The sequence below is a fragment of the Saccostrea cucullata genome, unplaced genomic scaffold (assembly GCF_032062105.1).
Source record: "Saccostrea cucullata isolate Sc308-1 unplaced genomic scaffold, CSIRO_AGI_Scuc_v1 ctg83, whole genome shotgun sequence".
Lineage (NCBI taxonomy): Eukaryota > Metazoa > Mollusca > Bivalvia > Ostreida > Ostreidae > Saccostrea > Saccostrea cuccullata.
Window position 1 is genome coordinate 73,501 of NW_026929751.1, and position 22,257 is coordinate 95,757.

General features: G+C 31.1%; 2 protein-coding genes across 2 annotated transcripts; both read right to left on the reverse strand.

Moving 5' to 3' along the window:
• Positions 1–4,937: 4,937 nt before the first annotated feature.
• Positions 4,938–7,710, reverse strand: LOC134282130 (acetylcholine receptor subunit alpha-like). The gene is made up of 2 exons (XM_062764578.1): positions 6,880–7,710; positions 4,938–6,532 (listed from the first exon to the last, which is right to left on the reverse strand). The coding sequence occupies exon 2, from the start codon at positions 6,367–6,369 to the stop codon at positions 5,137–5,139; it is 1,233 nt and encodes a 410-aa protein (XP_062620562.1). The 5' UTR covers positions 6,370–6,532; positions 6,880–7,710; the 3' UTR covers positions 4,938–5,136.
• A 4,911-nt stretch (positions 7,711–12,621) lies between these two features.
• On the reverse strand, positions 12,622–16,282 carry LOC134282118 (uncharacterized). The gene is made up of 4 exons (XM_062764564.1): positions 16,094–16,282; positions 14,728–14,895; positions 13,369–13,412; positions 12,622–12,766 (listed from the first exon to the last, which is right to left on the reverse strand). The coding sequence occupies exons 1-4, from the start codon at positions 16,170–16,172 to the stop codon at positions 12,743–12,745; spliced, it is 315 nt and encodes a 104-aa protein (XP_062620548.1). The 5' UTR covers positions 16,173–16,282; the 3' UTR covers positions 12,622–12,742.
• Between the last annotated feature and the right edge of the window lie 5,975 nt (positions 16,283–22,257).

Here is a 22,257-nt window from a genome sequence, read left to right on the forward strand (position 1 = left end):
TCTATTTCTGTCTGTTAAATTGAAAATTGTCTTCAGGATTATCTTATGATACGTTATAAACAACTATTACGTCATGTACAGATTATGTAATCAAACTTTGAAATCTTATTTATACATGCCGTTAACAATTATTTAAGGATGAAATAAAGAAGTACGCAATCTAACTCTCGATTCCCGCCTACATTTTGGAACCATTTAATTTAATATAAATAGCAATTTGGCCATAAAAGTTTTGTTTAATACAAAGAACAGTTCAATGGTAATTGATGAATTGTCTTAATACCAGCGCTAAACAGTATATTATCCATAATTCCAGCTCTTGAAAAAAGGATGGTAGACGACATTTTCCATTGAAATCGGAGTTTTCAAGCATCACCATATTTTGAAAGAGGCTTGGATATGATTAAATATTCCTTATATCTTTTCTTATGTTTTAGGCAAATAAGTAAAATATAAATATATCAATAAAATATAATGTTTCCCCCCCCCCCCCCCCCCCCGTGTCACACAAAAAGCTTTGGTATGAATTTGTGAAATAAAATTCCTTATTACCTGTAAAAAGGAATTTTTGTGACACGGGGGGATGTTTTAAAAACATTTTCCGTTTTCCGTTGATTTCTATAGTGAAAAACACAAGTTTTACCCAAATTTCAAAGTTATCCCTCTTTGTTTTCTCGAATAAGTAATGTTTTATGAAAATCCATATATTTATCTATAAACAAATATTAAAAATTCTTCGAATATGTTAACTTTTGAAAATTGACTTGGAGGTAGGCGGGAGAACAATACTATCGTTGGCACTTCTTAATATACATATACATTTAAAATGTTAAAATATATTATTGTACTCATATATGAAAATTCACGAGTCCCATTATTATTGATGATTTTATCATTGATGTCAAAATCTTTCTGTTTAATTTCACTTGTTAGAAATGTTTGTAAATTGATTCTTAAAAAACCTTTCTGCAGAAAATTCGTAAATTACATTTTGTTTACTTGTTTCTTGCCGGGATTCTTGTAAGAATTAAGCAGATAAAATTTTCAAGAGTTTTATTATTACTCTGCAACAGCTAGCCTTTTACACTATTTATGTGAATACTTCTGATTCATCTCTTATTCTTCAAAATTGTTCTAAAACATACAAACAAAAATGATGTAGACTTCAAAATACTGCACAAATGATAAAGTTATGTTGAAATGAAATATATACGTTGATTAATATTCAAGCAGTCTAATGAATATGTATAGATATTTGTGCAAAGCATTCAGTAAGAATTTATTTCTTTGGAATAACTACCAACTTAGATATTGATATTAAAGAAAATGTGTTTTAAAGTTGTTTTTTTTTAATTTTATTATACATGTATATATAAAATCTGAAGTAGCTTCGACGTAAAAAGTAGTATCTTGCTGTGGTGTTTAATTTGACAATTAGATAAAATGATGATATTCACATTCATTTAAATGTTGGTTGTTATATCCCAAACTTTAAATAGAAGACAACAAAGCATCTGACAATCTGTTTTAAATTTTGATGTTTTTAGAGAAAGACTTTGCTGGTAAATTAACAAGTAAACTGTATAACAAACATAAAAACGTCAAGTGTTCAATCGTTAGCTGCTTCCATCATTTCTGTCGCAATATATCACCTGCATACAAGATTTTATGTTCTCATAAGATCAATAAACAAGACCGCATTCTAAGTACAATCAACTTTTAAATCAAAACAGGCTACTGACTGTTAAGTTGATTATGCAAACTATCAAATATCTCGACTGAATCAACAATTTGTCATTTTAAACGAAATAAACAAGAAACAGTTTAAGGTACTCCGATCCTCAGGTTCTGAAAATCAGACATTGACTAATTGAAAAAGCTCACAAAAATGCCTCTGAATTTTTAGATTAACGTGTTTTTATCCACAATAATTCTTCAAACTTCATCTTTAAAGTTAATCATATTACATGTATATAGGGAAAATTAGTAAATCTCAAATAAATTTTCAAGAAATGCGAATAAAAACACCTACCATGCATTTTCCAATTCAAATTTGATCAACAAACTCATTTTAAAAATCAAATTCATAGGTATCCAGGCTTTTGAAGAAATTGCACATTTTTTATACGTACATGTATAAGGTACTTTAATTTCCTCCATTTACTTCGACCATTTTACAACGCATTGTGTATTAAGACTTTCCTTTCATTGCAAAACACCATTAATCACTTTTAATCTCTTATCATGTAAAAAAAAATCCTTGTATCTATGGCTAGATTAGAATAAACCTCAATTTCTTTCATATGTTATTTTAAAATACTTTTATGGGGTAAAAATTTCGACTTTTTATAAGACGTTTCTGGGAACTTAACAACCTTGAAACACATTGAGAGGAATAAAATAAAAATTGTTGCATGAAAAGATTTAATTTTCAAGCTTCATTTTGAGACTTCTTGAATTAATTATAATTATATCAAAGAGTCATCCTTCCTGGCTGAGGATCGGAGTACGTTTAAATAATCTTAGACTTTTGTAATAAGTCACCAAATTTTCTGAACAATTACTTTATTCCTAAAAGCACTTGAGATTTCGAATAACATGGGTAATTGAAAAATTAGAATTAATAATATATTGACGGTGCGACAGTGAGAGCGAGCGCAAACTCTTCTATTGCTTTAATTTAGATCGGGTCGTCAAACCGTCTAGACTCTGACGTCACATGACGTCGTATGTAAGTTGCAATACCAAGAAAAACCTGAATAGTACTGAAAGTTAATGAAGAACGTTTCGTTTACTATTTATCTTCAATATATATCCATTAAATCAAGGCGAGTAAACTTTTTGTTGAACATTTGCCGTTATTCTCGCGAGAACGTAGCTAAAACAAGTGATGCATTGTGGGTCAAAATTACTGCGACAAAAAATTCTATCGAATGAATGTGCTGTAGTCCGAATTTTCTCTTCGCCAAGGCGTTGCTTTAAGAGCTCACATTGACGAGCGTCGCTTCGCGACGCTCGCTGCGCTCGCTATCAATGACATCTTGAATTGTTCAGTAAAAATACAGAATACACTTATCTTCAATATGTACATTTTTTTCTTAAAGAATTTTATATGTAAAAGAATTATTTGGCGCAATTTTACATCCTAATTATGATGTTAAAAAAGATACAAAAAAGATACACCACATTTTATTAATCACCTTAAATTGAATTTGATTTTAATACAAAAACCATTGAAATTTCCTGTATTCTTACATTACATCCTATTCCCAGATTTAAAGGTGGATAGACACAGAGTTTAAGTTAATATTTTCTCAAATGTTCTGTATATATCGACTTACAATTTATATATTGCGATAGCATTTCACTTGAAAATGTTTTGAAAAATTTTATTTCTTCTAAAAGTTATTGAAAAAATTCTTCTAAAAGTTAATATTTTATTCTTAATTCTTATGAAAAGTGGCGTACTTGTGGCAAACTAATGAAAAATATTTAAAACTATAATCCAGAAAATCCAAAGTAGAAATGTTCGAAAGCAAAACATAAACAGTTTATTGACAGTCCGTGTAGTTGTGATGAGCAGACATTACAATTGAACGCTCCCGGTGAATCGCAAACATCAACAATAACAGAGCTCGTGCCCTGTTTACAAAAATTGTGTACATTTCACGGGTGTGTTCAATTTGCTAAACTTTGTACACAACACTAAGCGCAGAATGACGATATATTTTTTTTTGCTTTCTAACATTTCTACTCTAAATATAATTATTCTTCTGGATTTAAGTTTTAATATTTTTTATTAATACACCACTTTTCATAAGTATTAAGAATAAAATTAAAATGTGTGAAAGCACAAGGATGTGTCAATCAAACTCGTCCAAAAATTTAAAGTTTCAATAACTTTGAGATGAAATAAGATTTTTAATACGTGTTCGTGTGAAATGCTATTGCAATATATAAGTCGTGATATTATACAGAAAATATTAACTTTAAATCTGTGTCTATGCACCTTTAACTTTAAATTGAAAACTTTAGCTTAAAGTTGATAACGTTTGCTGGTTTATCGATAGCTTAGTTTTAATGTAAAAATGATAAAAATTCTAAAAAAGTTTTGATAAGTCCTGTATACTTGTCAGTAAAGTATCTTTCGCTTACAGTATGAGATTGTTAATTGAAAGCATCGGAAAATAAGTTGCTTTAAGCATTTTGACATAAATGTCGATAAATACCACAACCAATGAATGCTGATTTCTCCAGAGATGATGCATATTCATAGATAAATCAAACACTTTAGACTATAACGTTAATGCCTTTGGTGAATTACATAGTGTCAACTATTTGAGAGGAACAGAATAGTACTTTATGTTTAGTTATTTTCCATCAGAAATATGAACTTTGTCAGTGTGAAAATCCATCAACAAATCAGTTATTTACAAGCGTTCGACTCAATTTCTTTTACTTCTAGGAAACATTTTTTTATTATGGGTCTAATAACTATTTAAACTCCACATCTAAAGATGTTTTAACTAAAAAAAAACGTCTCTTCTACTTGCCAATTTTTTTAAACCTCAGTCGGGAAAGGACAAGCAAACAATTTTTTAAAAGAAGGTCATCAACTTTCACTTTCTGTTTTTTTTTCTCTAGATTTGCATGTAGAATTTTGTCTTTTTTTATTACATGTGTTTTAATTTTGATTTCTCATTTATTTATTTTTTTGGTAGAATTTGCATTTTGGGTTTTAAAACAATAATTTTTTCAATAGCACCATGCATATCAAACATTAATTTAGTAGAACAAAAATTGGATTTATTTTGGGTCTTTTCATTGTTCTTTGTTTTCTTTGCCTAATATTTTAATGTTTTTACATGCACAACATGAGATGATGAAAGTATTTTATGAATCTGCCAACTTATGAAATAGAATAACTTATTTTCAGCTAAAACTCAGCATTTTTTATTTGTCAGAAATTCACAGAGCCAATGAAGGTCTTTAGTAAACCTTTTTCTTTCCTTTGTCAAATATCTAATTTCTACTCATTCAAAACTTCAAAAAACTTAATGATTGGAACGCTAAACTTTTTACAGAAACATAAGGACAGATTAGATAAGAATTTCATTATGAGTATTCATTCACAAATCATTCTATATTTACAGTTACAAAGAACAAAAGGATCAACAAGACGTTGATGATGGTAACAATATAACCAAACACTTTGTCCAGTCCTATAGCTAATTTTTGCCAAGGATCTGTCTCAAAACCGAAACCCACCATTACGTCATTTTCGTTTGCGTGCAGTGAACTTCGTTTTTCGTTGTCATTTTTGTCATTTGAAACAAAATGATTTAATATCCAAGTATACATCCTGTTCATGTCTGTTCCTTTTGGTTTATAGTAGATATGGCTTACAAAGACCTCTAAGAGTATTGTCATGCCACTCATCAAAAGATGCATGGTCATGAAAATTCCAAATTTAAACACATGTTCTGAAGATCTGGGAACCATTGAACTAATTAAAGTCATAAAGACGGCGAATGTTAAAAATATCGCCATTGTCATGCCTATTTTCTCCCCGGACTCAATGGGAACAAGAAAACACACCATATTTAACACTGATAATAGAAGAATAGGCAGCACAGTACTATACAAATAGAATAAAGGTTTCCTGTCCATTACAATGACGAACTCCAGCTCAGTAAAATTTTTGTCGTTTTCTATGGGAACTGTTTTAATGCTTGAGCTAACAATGTCCCATTCTTCACTGAGGACATAGTTATTAAAGTCAATGTTATCGGATTTTGGTGTAAGCTTAACTTTCTCATCTTCTGAATACCAAGTTCCGATACGAATGGAGCACACTTGGGTATCAAAAGGGTATCGGCTGATGTCTACGTCACATCTCGTCTGCACCTCCCTGTTCCACCAAAGTGTGGCCTTGCCTGTATAGTCAATCAGTGATTTTCCATTCTCTGATTTTAACAAACACTTGTTGTTAGTTACTTCATTTGCAATGCATACATCTGGTATCCAGATTTTTTCTTGTGGAACAACTACTGAGTCGATATGACCAAAAAGACTGCGGTTCCAAGTCATGTGTAGATCGGTCCACTCCAGATCAATCCATACAGTGGTCCGAAGCGTCTGAGACCGCTCTGACAACGAATGCAGCGTTACTAGATTGACTGAAACATTAACTGTGACTGGCTTGTGGTAATCCAGTGTTGGTCGAACATTCGGATTGTACTTGTTCACAGTATCATTGAAGAGTTTTTCAAAGAGCATATATTCTGGATGCTCTTGGTGTTTAAATCCCGATGTAGTTTTAATCTCGCACTGCAATAAACAATACAACAAAATCCACAAACTTATCATTTTGCTCACAATTCATAAAATGATCACTGAAGCTCAGTTGCAGTTTCTTACATATCCTTATGTTGTATAACTCTTGTCTCCTTATCTTTGATATGCGCATATTTCAGTCATTCTTAGAAAATCATCTTAAAAATAACTAGTTGGAAACTACGTATAAAATTCCCTGCAAATAGAGTTTGAATCATTTAAATTCTAGATTTCAAAAGATCGATTATTAATGTTTTTGAATGATTAGATCAAACAGAAAGAGTTTGATTCCACCAGGGAATTTTTTCTCTTAATAAAAATATTAAAATATGAAATCACCGAGGAAATTCATAATGGACATTTCAAGTGAAATAAAATCGATCTTTGTATCTGACATCACTAGAAATGACATTGGATGAAAATAACATACAGAAAATTATAATAAAAAATATCAATGCATGCATTTAGGAAAAATACTAAAAACACTTTCCATTAAAAGTTGACTGATTCATAACATAATCAACAAAAATGAAGATTACTTACCAAAAGAGAAAATCCAAAAACCATATTTAATTTGAATATGTGACATACGATTCTTATGTTATATCTTCTTCCCCACGTCTGTGATGTATTAATATATTTGTTAATCTGACGTGAGTACAGTCATACACTGAGGCGGGTGATTTTGAGAATGGATGTACTAGTATTTATCGCTGTGTACTGTGTGATGTCTGGAATTATTATCTGGTCAGTAAAAGGAGATTCACACGAGTCCCCTGTTCAAAGCACGGTGTTTAAAGACTATAACACCTGCATTAGGCCAGTCAAAAATTCATCCACGCCAATTACGGTCGAAATCAGTTTAGTACTTCAAAGTATTTATGACGTTGACGAAAAACATCAGACATTATCCTCCTCTGTTGGAATAGAATTGACATGGATTGATGAATTTGTATCGTGGAACTCTAAACATTTTAACAATGTCGACGACACAATTCTTGTCCCATTGAAGTTGATTTGGAGTCCTGACATATGCATAGAAAATGATTTCTCTGACAGTAAATGCTTGGATACAGAGTCAATAGTACAAGTAAGTTCAGAGGGTAAAATAAAATGGCGGTTAACTAAGGAGCTGAGAGCTGAATGTGAAATAGACGTAACGAAGTATCCGTTTGATAGACAGACGTGTGAGATACGAGTGGGGACTCTCTATTCTACCGACCAGCAAATACAATTTCGAATCAAACAGGGTTCCGAAACCCCATATCACTTTGGGAAAAGTGGTGAATGGAAACTAATTGGGAAAAACTTTAAAAGAGTTCAATATACATATGCTCAAAAGAACTTTACCTATGTTAAAGTTAAGTACGACTTAAAACGGATGTTTTCATTTCACTTAAATATTGTGATAATACCCCTGGTAATTCTGTCTTGCCTAAATCTAGCTTGCTACTGTATTCCTTTTGACTGTGGAGAAAAAGTGTCAACATCCATTGAAGTATTTTTAGCCTTTGCTTTTATCTTGTTTGCAATAAATGATGAAATTCCGACAACTTCGAGACACATCTTCACTTTTGGAATATTTATGTCATCACAATTACTGTTCAGTGCATTTTCGGTAATAATTAATACTTTCTTGTCCTGTTTGTACAACCAGAGCTCGGATATGCCAGTGTCTACATTTTTACATTTACTCTATTCAACAATTCATGGGACTCGAACTCCAAGAAAACAGGAGAAGTCTATTGAACTAATAGAACCGAGTATATGCGATGGCCCTCAAAGACTCTCTAGGCGATCTAACAGGGGAAGCGGAAGGCACAACAAAAGAGATTCCGTACGTACTACGACTTCATCAATCCGTTCCAAACGTTCCCGTTATTCTGTTCTCTCTCCGGTACGCACTGTTGATTGGGCAATATTTACCATTGATCTTGAGAGGAAAGCATTTATTGTAATGTTAGTTTTGAATATTTTAAGTTATTTTATTTTTCTAAGCATTGTCTTTAGCTAGAAATTTGCAATGCAATTTATCTTACACTTATTATTATTTTTTCTCTACGGGCTTAAAAAGGTTTTAATTTACTACCAACTGAATGGGGAAAAATTTCACAACATTTAAGATGTACTCTCTTTATTTGTATTTGTGCATGCCCTTCAATATTTAAAAAGTAAGACACACGTTTTCTTTTTCATATATATATATATCTAAAATCAGTTAGATAACTTATTTTTGAAAGTTGATCCAACATCGCTACGCCCGGAGCAATTCCCTTTCATATCTAGATTTTCTGCTTCTGAACGTCTCTGTTGAATATCTGAATTCCAATCTCATAATTGGTGAATCATTCTAACAAATATTGGTTAACATTCCATAAGTGATTCCTTCTCTCATATGGACTTTCAAGATATTTCGAAAGTTCAAGAATTGATCACTTGTAAATAGAAATATGAATCTAAGCAATTTAACCTTTTTATATATAAAAAAGGAACGTATGAAAGTTACATCACGTTATTAAATGGTACAGAACCAATACGTGTTTAGCTCTTCTTATCTCACGCCAGAAAAATAAAGTTGGCATTGGATTTCCTAAACTAAAGCAATAAAGCACCATCTGATAAGACTCGAATAATTTAGATCATTACATACAAGTGTCCCTACGCCCTTTAGATTTAAAAGTAAATTCTCAAACCTTCACTCTCGCTATCTGATAAATTAGGAGGGGGATACAGGGATTTCCGTATGATAAAAACACATATAAAAAACCCTTAGGTATGAAAAAAAAACCGCCAGTCTGTATCTAAGCATTTGAAATAAAGAGAGGCAGAATCTAGTGAAAAAGGTAGTTAAACGTACAAAGAATGCAATTTTTTATCGTTAAATATTCTTTTACTGATGAAATGTGAACAAAAAAATCTGTATCTGCTAATTAAATATTTTCAAATATTTAAGATTTTCTCTAAAAGTGGTTAATTATGTGTTAATAAATGTAGAAATAAAAGAAAGACATTTTCAAGGATGAAACTTGTTTTTAGAGATACTGCTATAGAGAATTTTTTGGTTATAAGAGAGTAAAGAAGAAAAAAGTACGTCTAGTAGGGTGAAAGCATCAACTTTCTACACACTTCCGTAATTAAGTTGTCTGTTTATTGTGGTTTAAATAAAGAAGGCCATATTCAAAGTAATTTGTTTGAGTGATTACGGAGACGTTTTTAAAGATATGCTTTAGGATAAGAACTTTTCCATGATGGTAATAAAAAAAAATTCTAAAGGTTTTTTAATGTCATTTCTCTCAAAATATATTCATGGCTACGTAATATATTCAATGGGGAGGGTGAGAATAATGTTCTAAATATTGCATTTTATCGTCCTTGTGTTCACAAAAGATCTGGGAATACTTTTAGTGTAGATAACAACAATGAAAGGTAAATTTATTTGGATTTACCCCGTGGAGAGTCCCAAGAGTCCGTTATAAAATCCATAATTCCTGAACTTCGAAATATCCCTGCACCAAAGCCATTTGTAAAATAAAAGTTTATAAGAGATACTTTTTTAAATTGAATGGCTTTATGAAGAAATCTGTTGTCTATAGATTCTTGTTTTTAGATAAAAAAACAAAAAAAAAAAAACACGGGAGATTTGTAAATTGTCATTGATCTAAAAAAAATCTGTCATTGAATTGCAAAGACAATTAATTATCTAGAAACATAAAACCGAAACATGGGATATTTTTCAATATTTGAAAAATGTTTGTACCAAAATAATAACTTAATGTGTTGTCTTAAATTTACCAGTTACAACATTTCTTTAAATTGTTATATAATGTTTTCTTCCATCCTGAACTGTGAACGGGGCACAAATCAATGAAAATATCAGGGGTGCGTTCAGATGCCTAGAAGAGTTAGCATCCCCTATAGACCACCCCTTCCACCGTGATTCCTATGTTTTGATCAGGTGAAAAGAATATTTCGTATACAAAATTAGTATAAAGCAAAGACCCAACAATTTTTATGAAGTATGTCATTAAAAAACCCCGACCCATTGATATGTAAAATTTGCTAAAATCGTCATTATAACACAGTAAAGTTAACGTAATGCTAACTTTTAATGATTGTTGAATTCCCTGTAGCATTTACTTATCTGTCAGTAGCCTACCATTGGGACAACTGAATTGGGAGATTTAGACCGCATATATGTAGGTTAAAAACGGAATATTACTACATAAACAAGGAATACTGATGATTGAAAAGCTGAAGTCATCTGGCCATTCATCGTTTAAAGTCAGTAGGGCATACAGATGTAACAAACTATCCGTCGTCAATTCAGTATATAAATAATACACTGACAATTGGTATGAAAAAACGTCAGTCAGCATTTGACTTAATGAAAAAATTGTATTTGCTGACAAGGTCATTGTATCGACCAAAGAACTTACGAAATGATGACTTTAAACGAAACTGCTGATATTCTTGTTTCATCAACTTATTTGTCAATAATTTACCTTGTTCAAGAAATTGTTTATACATGGAACATGCTTTTACGTATCGAATCAACTGAGAGATATCAACTCCCTGAGCAGGTGATGAAGGTATATTGCTGCATAAGTAAGGGAAGTTGACAATTTAAAGGTTAAAGTAATCACGTTTATCATACAGCGTGAAACACAAAAAGTTTGGTATGAATTTTTGAAATGACAGTCCATATTACCTGTAAAGAGGAACTTTTGTTTCACGTGGGGGATGTTTTAAAAATATGTTCCGTTTTCCGTTGATTTCTATAGTGAAAATCCCAAGTTTTACCAAAATAATAGAGTTATCTCTCTATATTTACATTTCAACGTATGTTTCCTTAAGATTCTTGGCAAATTAGAGTTATTCTTCAAGCCGTTGATTTTGGTGATTTCAAATTGTTCAAAAGTTTCTTATAATTTTTAAATACCCACATGATTTACACCACTTCTTGAATATATTGCTGCAATATACTCTTGAAGCTTCTCCTTCTCTATTGTTAATATCCTAGTGAGGAGTAAAGAAAGAGGCTTAGTTGAACATTTACTGGATTCCGCTATGTATCTTTGTTTGTAAGGATTTTTATGAAGTTTCGAAATCCAATATAGATATGGTAGTTCAAATTCATTATGGTTCTTTGGGATACTAAAATATTCAAAAATTACACCGGATTTTGAATTTCTTTCTTGGAAAGGGAACTATGAGTAAAAGTTGGATTACCACTTGTAGAATTAGATCCAGGCTCTTCTAAAATATAATTTATATAATGAGCCTTACAAACGAAGACAATGTTGTTACCTGCTTTATTAGCAGGGAGCAGTACATACTGAGTATAGAAATTGCTAGAAAATATGTTTGTTAAATGGTTCATTTGTTATATGATATGATACACAATTGCACATATTTATTTTCTCCGTAGAAGTAATGCATATATTCTGAAATGATCATAAAAGTATTATTGTAATGTGTAATATAATCTATGTCCAATATGTTGTTTGTTGTAGTCAAGAGAAAATACAATACGACAGTTATGTGATATATGGCTTTTGTAATAAAACTTTGAAATGTTATTTATACATGCTGTTACTTGTGATTTGATAAAATATGTAAATATAGATAATTATAAGTGTAACATATTGATCTTAACACTTTTCGTGCTTTCATATAGTGAGAAAAGGCAAATTAATTTGAAAAAAAAATTGGAGCATGCTTCTTTCTTGTGTTAAAGTACACGGGAAAATGCAACTTATAAATGATTGGATCTATTTGTTCCGGGACAGTATTGTTGCTAGTAATATATTGATTTGTATCAATGTAATTTAACTGTTCATGTAACCTTCAATTAGGCTCAGGCTCTGTTAGTCGTGAAAAACTAATTTTTGTAAGCCATGTAGGTAAATGATTTTTTTACGTCCCCACAGTGTTTCATTAAGTAATTGTTTTTTTAATCTGTCATTTTCTTTTCCGAGGATTGATAGCATTTTTCAGAATCGTTTTCCAAATAGATGCCAAATTACCTGAGAGTCAAATTACCTGAGAGTCTTGTGACAAAAAAGCTTTAGAAAATGTTTATAAGATGCATGTGAATTTTTTATAACTGAAAGATTTGGGAGTAAGGGGTTAAAAGTACTTGCATTAATGTAATTAGGTGGAATATAATTTTCAAAATAGATAAAACATGGACATGTACGTAGAAGATGGATTTCAAACTTTCATTTTGATTATAAGGTATCTCCATAAATTTCATTCACAGACCATCTAGCTTTTTTTGCACAGTTTATTCTTTGTACAATATAAATAAATAAAAATAATAAGATTATATAAAAAAGAAATCTAAGATCCTTTGTCATAATTTTTTATTATTAAATGAGACCCTTGATGTTTACAGCCGAATCCATTACAGAACGTTGTTATAGATGTTCTGGAAAGAAGAAAATACTTAGATGATTTTAACATGACCTAAATACTGTTTCCTATAATTATTTCAATGAAATTTAGTGTATCTAAGTTTTTTGTGACAAAACATATTATATTACTTATGGAAAATGAAAAAATCGCTTTTTAAAAATAAAAAATTAATATAGCATACAGGGAAAAAACAATAATACATTTTGTAGGACTATTTCAGTCCAGCAGTGATATTATTGTTTTTTTTTGTTTTTTGTTTTTTTTTTTAAATTATCGTCCATCTCTGAAACTTAGCTGGTGGATTTCCTCGTTACATACCTTAAGCTTATTTAATTATCACACAGAAAATATTATAAAACTTTTTATCCATATTCAATGATTTATAAAACAGTAAAAGGATCTTTAGATTTGGTTATAACATTTTATTACATGATAGTTATCTTCTACAGATAATACATGAAAACTCCAAAGCCGACACTAATATTAGCTACGAACCATTGTATTATGATAATAGTACTTTAACAACTCGAAGTGCTCAATAATACTTCACTTTCAACGTTAAATAAAAAACGGAAATAGTGCCTATCATGTTCTCCAAGTTAAATTATAACTCACTGTTCTCATATAGATGTCGAATTCTCCAAAATCAATGACACCATCTAAAAATGATAGAAAAAAATCGTAGACAATTATACAGAAACTGGACACTGTTTTAATTTAGCAGTGAATAATCAAATTATTGAGAGAATATTTTCCCATGATCTCTTTTAACTAGATACAAGGAGTGAATTTTTTTCAATGTTAGAATGCTATTAATTAGATTTAAAAAAATCATTGAATCACAAAACGGTAGACTTGAAATCCTGTATTATCAGCATGTTTAGTGCTCTGACATATATGAGAAAAAACAAGCCAAAGAAAACAGTTTGTTCATTACGACATTATTAAGGGGAGGTAGAGAAAACAATCAGCGATATATTATATAAAAGGATCAAAGGACAAAGATATGAGGCTGGTGGTAGTTATCAACCTGCTTACACAATACATAAGTGATAAAAATACAAGTACTGGAACCCAGGGTTTGTTTTGAAATATTATCCGATATAACGAAACTTTCCAGAAAATTTTGAGACATGAATGTAGAACTTTATAATACAAGGTAAATCCTGCATATTCCAAAATCACAACCATCACAAAAGTAATTTTAATGTGCATTAAACGCAGGTTAGTAAACAAAAAACATCGATCTTCAAAAATTGTACATAAACAACAATACAGTTTGTTTACTTACGATGCATATTAGTAAATGGGTAGCCCGTAAATGAAATAGGTAGAATGATAAAAGCAAGGAGTTTAATAGAGAGAAATATTTTCCTCAAACTTTTTTCCTGCAAGAAATAGGCCACGCTAACACATTTTATTATTCTTATCCAATAGCTAATTAATATCAGAAAACAGTTGAATTTGTAACCTTTGTAATTCATCACCTGTAACTGAATGTATATTCCGGAATACCATTAATTATGAATAAACTAGCTAGTTGTTGTGACTACAATATTAACATTTTACAAAGTATATGAAGCAACCACAAATTCCAACATTCAATTCTTAAGGACAGATGATGCAAACAAAAAATGGATGCTTGGATTGGTATATATTTTTTGACCTAATTTTATTTCAAATGATGCAAATAATAAATTTCTAGAATATAAAGAAATTGTAAACCTTCTGTGGCGTTCAAATTCTACCCTTCTGAAACCATCCTTTTTATTCTATACAAATATTTTTCACTTCAAATTCCATTTTTGTGCAACTTTGAATAAAAATTTAAAAACTACGCGGTGAAACCTATTCATTATAGTCATTAAAACATGACCCAAGTTGTTATATTCAAAATTTTTGACAAAAGTTTGTTTGTATCATCTGTCCTTAAGTCAACCACCGCCTTTATCATAGCTAATTAAAAACCCGTACTTCCGTTTTGGTCGGCTGTTCCAAAAATAGTGTAGAGGTCGATTTCAGTGAGGGCGCCATTTTTATTGGAGTCCATCTGGTTGAAGATGTGTTCCTTCTGCGCCTCGGTGTCCCCATAGTCCCAGCTCTGTTTGAATTCATTGAGGTCTATACTAACAGGCAAGTTTCCTGGAAAAGAAGGCTCAACAATATCCCAAACAAAAGATTTTATTGTTTTGATTGATTAATCCAAAAAAGAGAAATGTATGTTTCGGTTATATGATAGACTTTTTCTGATTGTATAGCTGTACACACAAGTACTCTGAAGTTGACATCGAAACAATTTCAATGAATTTCTTATTGACAGTATCTACAATGTGTGTTTTTTTTTGAGACCAGGTCTTCCAACAGTCTATTGGAATTCCAACTGGTACCAATTGCGTCCCGTTATTAGCAGACCTATTTTTGTATTCATATAAAACAGAATTTGTGCAAAATCTTATGCGTGAAAGGAAGAGAACACTTGCTGTGGCCTTAAACTCGACATTTAGATGTATCGACGACGTATTGTCAATTAACAATGGTGATTTCCATTCCTATGTCGATACGATAAATTCTGGTGAGCTTGAAATAAAAGATACCACAGAGTCTGACACATCTGTTTCATATTTGGATATTTTACTTGAAAAAGACAGACGTTATTGGTAATCTAACAATTAAGCTCTATGATAAACGTGATGACTTTAACTTTTCTATCGTCGACTTCCCTTACTTATGCAACAATATGCCTTCATCACCTGTATACGGAGTTTATGCATCTCAGCTGATTTGATACACAAGAACATGCTCTACATATGAACAATTTCTAGAACGAGGTAAGTGTAAATTATTGGCAAACAAATTGATGAAACAAGAATATCAGTAGTCTCGTTTAAAGTCATCATTTCGTAAGTCCTATGGTCAATACAATGAACTTGTCAGCAAATACAATTTTTCATTTAGTCAAATGCTTACTGACATTTTTCATTCTAATTGTTAGTGCATTATTTATACACTGAATTGACGATGGATTTTTCCGTTATTTCCCGATCATGACTAGAGGCACACGGCGGGTGTGACCGGTCGACAGGGGGTGCTCACTACTCTATGGCACCTGATCCCACTTTTTATGTTTTGAAGGTGTTGTTGTTTGCTCTGTTCCTATTTTGTATTGTTTTATGGACTTTTGATTTTGAATACTGTTATATCCATATGTTTCATAATAGAATTTACTTTGATAGAATTTGATTTCTAGGGTAATTAAGGTAAATATATCCCTGATCATTCAAAGTCTTTTATAAATCAAGGTTATCCATTATTTTGCATAATTTCTACACATTCTTTTTACCGGGATTACTCAGGTCATATGGACCAAAGAAGGCAGAGATTTCAGTCGTAGAAATGAAGAAGTCTTTGTCTGCGTCCATATCGTGGAAAATCTGGCCGATCTTGGTGTCCAGATTAAAAGGAATGGGATCCTGTCCATGTGCTTGCTGATTGATGCTATTTACCAAAACAAAATAAGCATAGAGTTATCGAAAAATAACACTCATATTTAGCTGTGTACACATCTATATGCTGACTGATGCTATTTACCAAAACAAAATAAGAATAGAGTTGTTGAAAAAGAAAACCCGTATTCAGCTGTAGTGTACACATCTTTGTGCTGACTGATACTATTTACAAAAATGAAAAAAAGAGTCGTATTTTGCTGTGTACACATCTTAATGCTAACTGATGCTATTTATCAAAACAAAATAAGCATAGATTTATCGAAAAAGAAGACTTGTATTTAGCTGTGTACACATCTTGGTGTATAATGTAATATGTATAGAAACAATCCAACAAACTACATACATTGTATAATGTTCCTTATGGTCAATTTTTCGAACAAATACTTAAATATATGAACATAGGTTTAGATTTTCTAATACTCTTTGTCATATATAAATATATTCTCTTCATCTAGATCTCGTTAAGTAAATAAAAGTGTGTGTCTGTATGTGAGTGTCTGTCTGTATGTGAGTGGGTCTTTCAGCATTTGCTTTTGAATATACAGGTAATTTGTTTGTTTCTGTAAAAGAAAGTTATATAATTTTCATAAAATACAAAATATTGTTTGCAAATTGTTGTAAAATTATGCATTGTTAAGTTCTCAATACTTGGCAAAACAGGTTCAGTATTAAGGAAAAAATGGCAAAGAAAAGGCTAAATGTGTATAATTCTGTCACAAACGTTTTATTGCACAACAATAATGGAAAGGTATTTTACACGAGACGTTGTTTCCCATTCCAATCTATAGTTCTAATATTGGTTTGATGTTTTTAAAGACAATTCAAAAGTCTTGCATGCAGGTGCTTCTCATCAGTTTACAAAGAATAAACCACAGAACTCTCATGATACTCTTTATATTCACGGCTCTACTATGATGTATAATAGACAATATATCACAATCAGCTTCCAAAGAAAGAATACACATTTCCATAGTTGCATGATAAAAATAAGTAACCCAGACTCCGAAAAATTGTCTACAATTTACCAATGTTCCGTAAACTACAGTGAACAAATAAACAGATGTATATATAATTTTTACCGATCATTGTATTTTTTGTGTTCTTGTTAATGAGAGACTTGCAATTGATTTTCAAATTTGAATTCACGAGTGTAAATTAAGTGAAAGTATAGCTTACTTTGTGCATTTATAATAAAACTCATCTACTTATAATTATCTCTAAAAATCTTCTTTTTTGGGGGGGGGGGGGGTTAAACGTCGTTAAGTGCAATCTTTGTGAATTAAAGTTTCAAAAATTTTGGCAGAGAAACTTGGATTATAAATCTTATCATAAATACATGTTTCCAACGCATAATACTTTATTTCTTTTCATATTTTGCACACGGGGAGGTTACGCATATGGCTGTTACTCCATTAAAATTACATAACTAGCATTATCTTGCATGTTTTTAACATGGTTAGACTCATTAATGTCTGAAAAAATTAAGTAATTTTATTGAATTTGCGTCAGCTGAATTGCATAATCAATATTTAAAAAAAATTATCACATAAAGTATGTGTCCATGAAAAAATTATGATAAGAGGAAAGAAAGAGTGATAAGAAAGATTTCAAATTAAGACTTGCCTTGCTGCACCAACAAATGAAATCAGGGCAAACAATGCTAACATATCTGTAAATATGCAAAGAAAAAAAATCAAATCAAATTATTTTGGACCAAAGGAATTAACGCAACATAGTTGTTCCCTCAACGCAATGATGCTTTCTTCCTTTGTGAAATGAAAATCGTCTCACGTTTAAAAAACAACGATCATTCTGTGTTTTGCAATGTGAAAAAAATCAAGCCATACCTTATGTCTTCTATCAATGTTTAATGACAAGATAAGGCGCAGCTTAACCCAGAAAAAGTGATAGGAGTGACTGAAGTTCAAAATGATAAATGATATCCTGATAGATAATTATTTCGGTTGATATACTGAAACAAATCTTAAAAATAATACATTTGAATAATATGTGCAAGTAATAGAAACAATCTTGCAGCTTCATTGAGACAATTTGCCAACGTCTTGACCTATTTCCACACATAAAATATACATGTATATTAAAATTACAATACACACATAAACTTGTTAATTCAAAACCATTTATTTATATATATTTATCGATTCCTGCCATATCCTGTAATTACCCCTGGTATCACGGATTTGACTATGATGCTGTGTATTTATATTAATGCTCTAATTATATAGTCTTGAAGAAAATTAACAAAGAATTATATATGCCAGGCGTTCACGGAGTCTCCTATTGGAGCCCTGCCTTCAAACAACACGTGTACTGCCTAATGTCGTAACATTTTATAGCAAATATTTTTTTTATTTCTGATTACCACTCGCACAATCTCAATTTTCATTTCTGCAGCAGTTTAAATTAAACTTACTCAATGATAAGAAAAGTTGCTTTAATCAAAATCAGGACATTTCTACCTGTTATGAGAGAATATTTTAGAAAATTTATTCTATATTTATTATATAGACCTTTCGTTGAAGTCCAGGCCAATAAAAGGAGATTTCTCGCGATAGAGATTCCAAAATAATTTAGTAATTCGGGTTTCTGTTATCATTTTATCCTTCACTTTCACTAATATAGAAAGTTTTCACATGCATATATATATCTATATATATATATATATATATATATATATATATATATATATATATATATATATAAACAGAATGCTGCAGTCCAAATTAAATATATATATATATATATATATATATATATATATATATATATATATATATATATATATATATATATATATATATATATATATATATATATATATATATATGACAGTGCATGTTAAGTAGTATATAGGACCTGGATATCGAATTTCTGAAACATAATCCTAGCTCCTTTGTGTTCATGTTCTTTTTCACCCTATAACTATAGTCCTGCTAGACACGTTATTACTGGTTTCGTAAATATAGTTAATAATGAGGACCTTAATAATGAGGTTATTACTAGTTACGTAGATATATTAAATTTTAATAATGAGGACCTTAATAATGAGATCCTATTAGGATAGGGAACCCCGATCCTTCGGAATTTCGTAAATATTGTGAATTCTGTAGAAAATTATGCCAGGCGATGGGCCAGATGTGAACAAGAAGACGTTGTCAGAATGGATTAAATGTATCAGATCTGCGATACAATCGCGCATTAAAACACTGAGAGGCAATATGAAAACCATCTCTTTCCTTCTGTTTTCAATAATCCAGAAGTGAAAAATAGATATAACGATCAATAGGTACTGATCCCTACTGACAAAGCAGGTAACAACATTGTCTTCGTTTGTAAGGCTCATTGTATAAATTGTATTTTAGAACTTGGATTTAATTCTACAAGACTAAGTGGTAACCCAACTTATACTCATGGTTCCATTTCTAAGGAAGAAATTCTTCAAATCATATGTCAGTTTTGAATGTTTTTAATATTCCAAACAACCAAATTGAGTTTGAATTACCATATCTATATTGGATTCCAAAACTTCATAAAAATCCTTACAGAGACACATAGCGGGTTTCAGTAAATGTACAACCAAGCCTCTTTCTTTACTCCTCACTAAGATATTACATGTAACAGTAGTGAAGGAGAAACTTCAAGAGTGCTGTGCAACAGTATATTAGAAAAGTGCTGTAAATCAGATGTGGATACTTAAAATTTCCAAGGAACTTTTGGAAAATTTGAAATCACAAGACTTTACCAAAATTAACAGCTTAAAAACTTACGACTTTTCAACTTAATACACAACCATTCCCCACGATAAATTAAAGTCCAGGCTTTTTATTACCATTGACAGCTGCATTTTCAATAAAAATGGAACTCGTGAATTTGATTACCTTGTCATTGGTCAGATTGCAAAATTATTTTGTTAAAAACATTCTGATTGTTCATCAAGTATTCTGAAGTTGACATCAAAAGATGCTTGATTTCTCAGATTGACAATATCTGTGTGATTTTTGGAGACCAGGTCTTCCAACAATCCATTGGAATTCTAATGGGTACCGTTATTAGTAGACCTATTTTTGTATTCATATGAAGCAGAACTTGTCCAAAATCTTATACGTGAAAAGAAGAAAACATTTGTTGCGGTTTTCAACACGAAATTTAGATATATCGACGACGTATTGTCAATTAATAATGTTTATTTCCATTCTTATGTCGATACGATATATTTCGGTGAGCTTGAGATTAAAGATACCAGAGTCTGACACATCTGTTTCATATTTGAATATTTTACTTGAAAAAGACGTTAATCTAACAATCAAGCTTCACACCGGTATTATAAACGTGACGACTAACTTTTCAATCGTCATCTTCCCTTACTTATGCAGCAATATACCTCCATCACCTGCATACGGGGTTTATATCTCTCAGTTGATTCGATACATATTTTTGAGCATGCTCTACGTATGTACAATTTCTAAAACGAGGTTGATTATTGACAAACAAGTTAACAACACAATAATATCAATAGTCTCGTTTTAAGTCATAATTTCGTTAGTTCCATGGTCGATACAATGATCTTGTCAGAAAATACAATTTATCATTGAGTCAAATGAGGACTGACGTTTTTCATACTAATTGTTAGGCCATTATTTACACACTGAATTGACGACGGATTTTTTAACTTATTTCCCGATCGTGACGAGGAACACAAGACCGGTAGGCAGGGGATGCTCACTCCTCCATGGCACCTGACCCACCTCTAATGTTTTGGAGGTCCGTGTTTGCTCCGCTCCTATTTTCTATTGTTTTATTGACTCTTGAGCTTGAATACTGCTTGTTATCTCCATATATTTCTTACCTTATGATGCCCCTGTCTATAGAATATAACTCCCTTCCTCTGTATTGATACGTTTTATATTTCACGCTAATATTTTTTCCATCATTTGTCACCTCTCCATTGGTATTACATTTTCAGTGACTGTATATTTATTTTTTCACTATAGGTACCTAAACCACGGTCAGAAAAGAAAAATCTTAATGTGGTCAGTCTTCATCTATCAACGGCATTTCATCAATTCAAGGTAATGTTATGTCCCCTGACGTTCTGATGTCCCCGAACTAAGTCTCTGATGATCCCATCTTCCCCTGACATTTCTGACCCAAATAAGGTGGTTAAAATATGTTCTTGTTGGTATTTAAAGCAATATATATAAGCTGCAACTTTGGTGTCGGAATTTTTTGTAGCAAAATTGTAAATAACTACTTCAATGACAGAAACCACGACGTTGATAAACTTCTGTTGTTCGTATTTTCGATGGAAGAACAATTACAAGCTTCGATTGAATCAAAATTACATTACTGTCGTCCTGTACAATAATGATTTCTTATATAAAACTGTATATTGGATTGTGTAAAGAAGTCTTTCTTCTGCTTTATTTTAGTCCAATTGACCATAAAGGTTTAAGTTACATACAATTTATGTATCATAATAACACATTTAAACAGCAAAATAAAATTTGCAAAAATGTTGCTCATATTGCTTTAAGGGTTAAAAATAGCTTAATCTTGAAAATTTTCCAGTTTTGTTTTGGCTATAGATTCATTTATTTAACAATGACAGGGTTTTATATTGGAGAATGTCAGGGAGAAACAGGAAAATATCAGATTGACATCCGAAGTTCAGGGGATTCTTTGGAATCTAATGAGAAAATCTTTATACTCTTGTTTGCTTTTATATCATAATCGAGTACGGATTAGTGTCTACCTTTAGACTCATGGCAGGTATGATCGGTTGCAAGGGGATGCTTTCATCTTCCTTGCATCTGATCCCATCTCTGATTCTAGGGGTAAGTGTTTTGTTGTTTAAAAATTACTTTGGTTACTGAATTTAAGAGGTAATTTTTATCTTTTTACATCATTTTCTGTATCTATTTTATCTAGATATCAACTCATATCCCTCTGAACTGGTTCAACATTGCATAATATATTT

Coding starts and splice junctions, on each gene's coding strand:
- LOC134282130 (XM_062764578.1), bottom strand. CDS start 6,369: ATGATAAGTTTGTGGATTTTGTTGTATTGTTTATTGCAGTGCGAGATT.
- LOC134282118 (XM_062764564.1), bottom strand. CDS start 16,172: ATGGACGCAGACAAAGACTTCTTCATTTCTACGACTGAAATCTCTGCC. Junction 13,413..14,727: donor AACAGCCGACCAAAACGGAA/GTACGGGTTTTT, acceptor TATCATTTTTAG/ATGGTGTCATTGATTTTGGA. Junction 12,767..13,368: donor TCGACATCTATATGAGAACA/GTGAGTTATAAT, acceptor TCTTCTTTCCAG/AACATCTATAACAACGTTCT.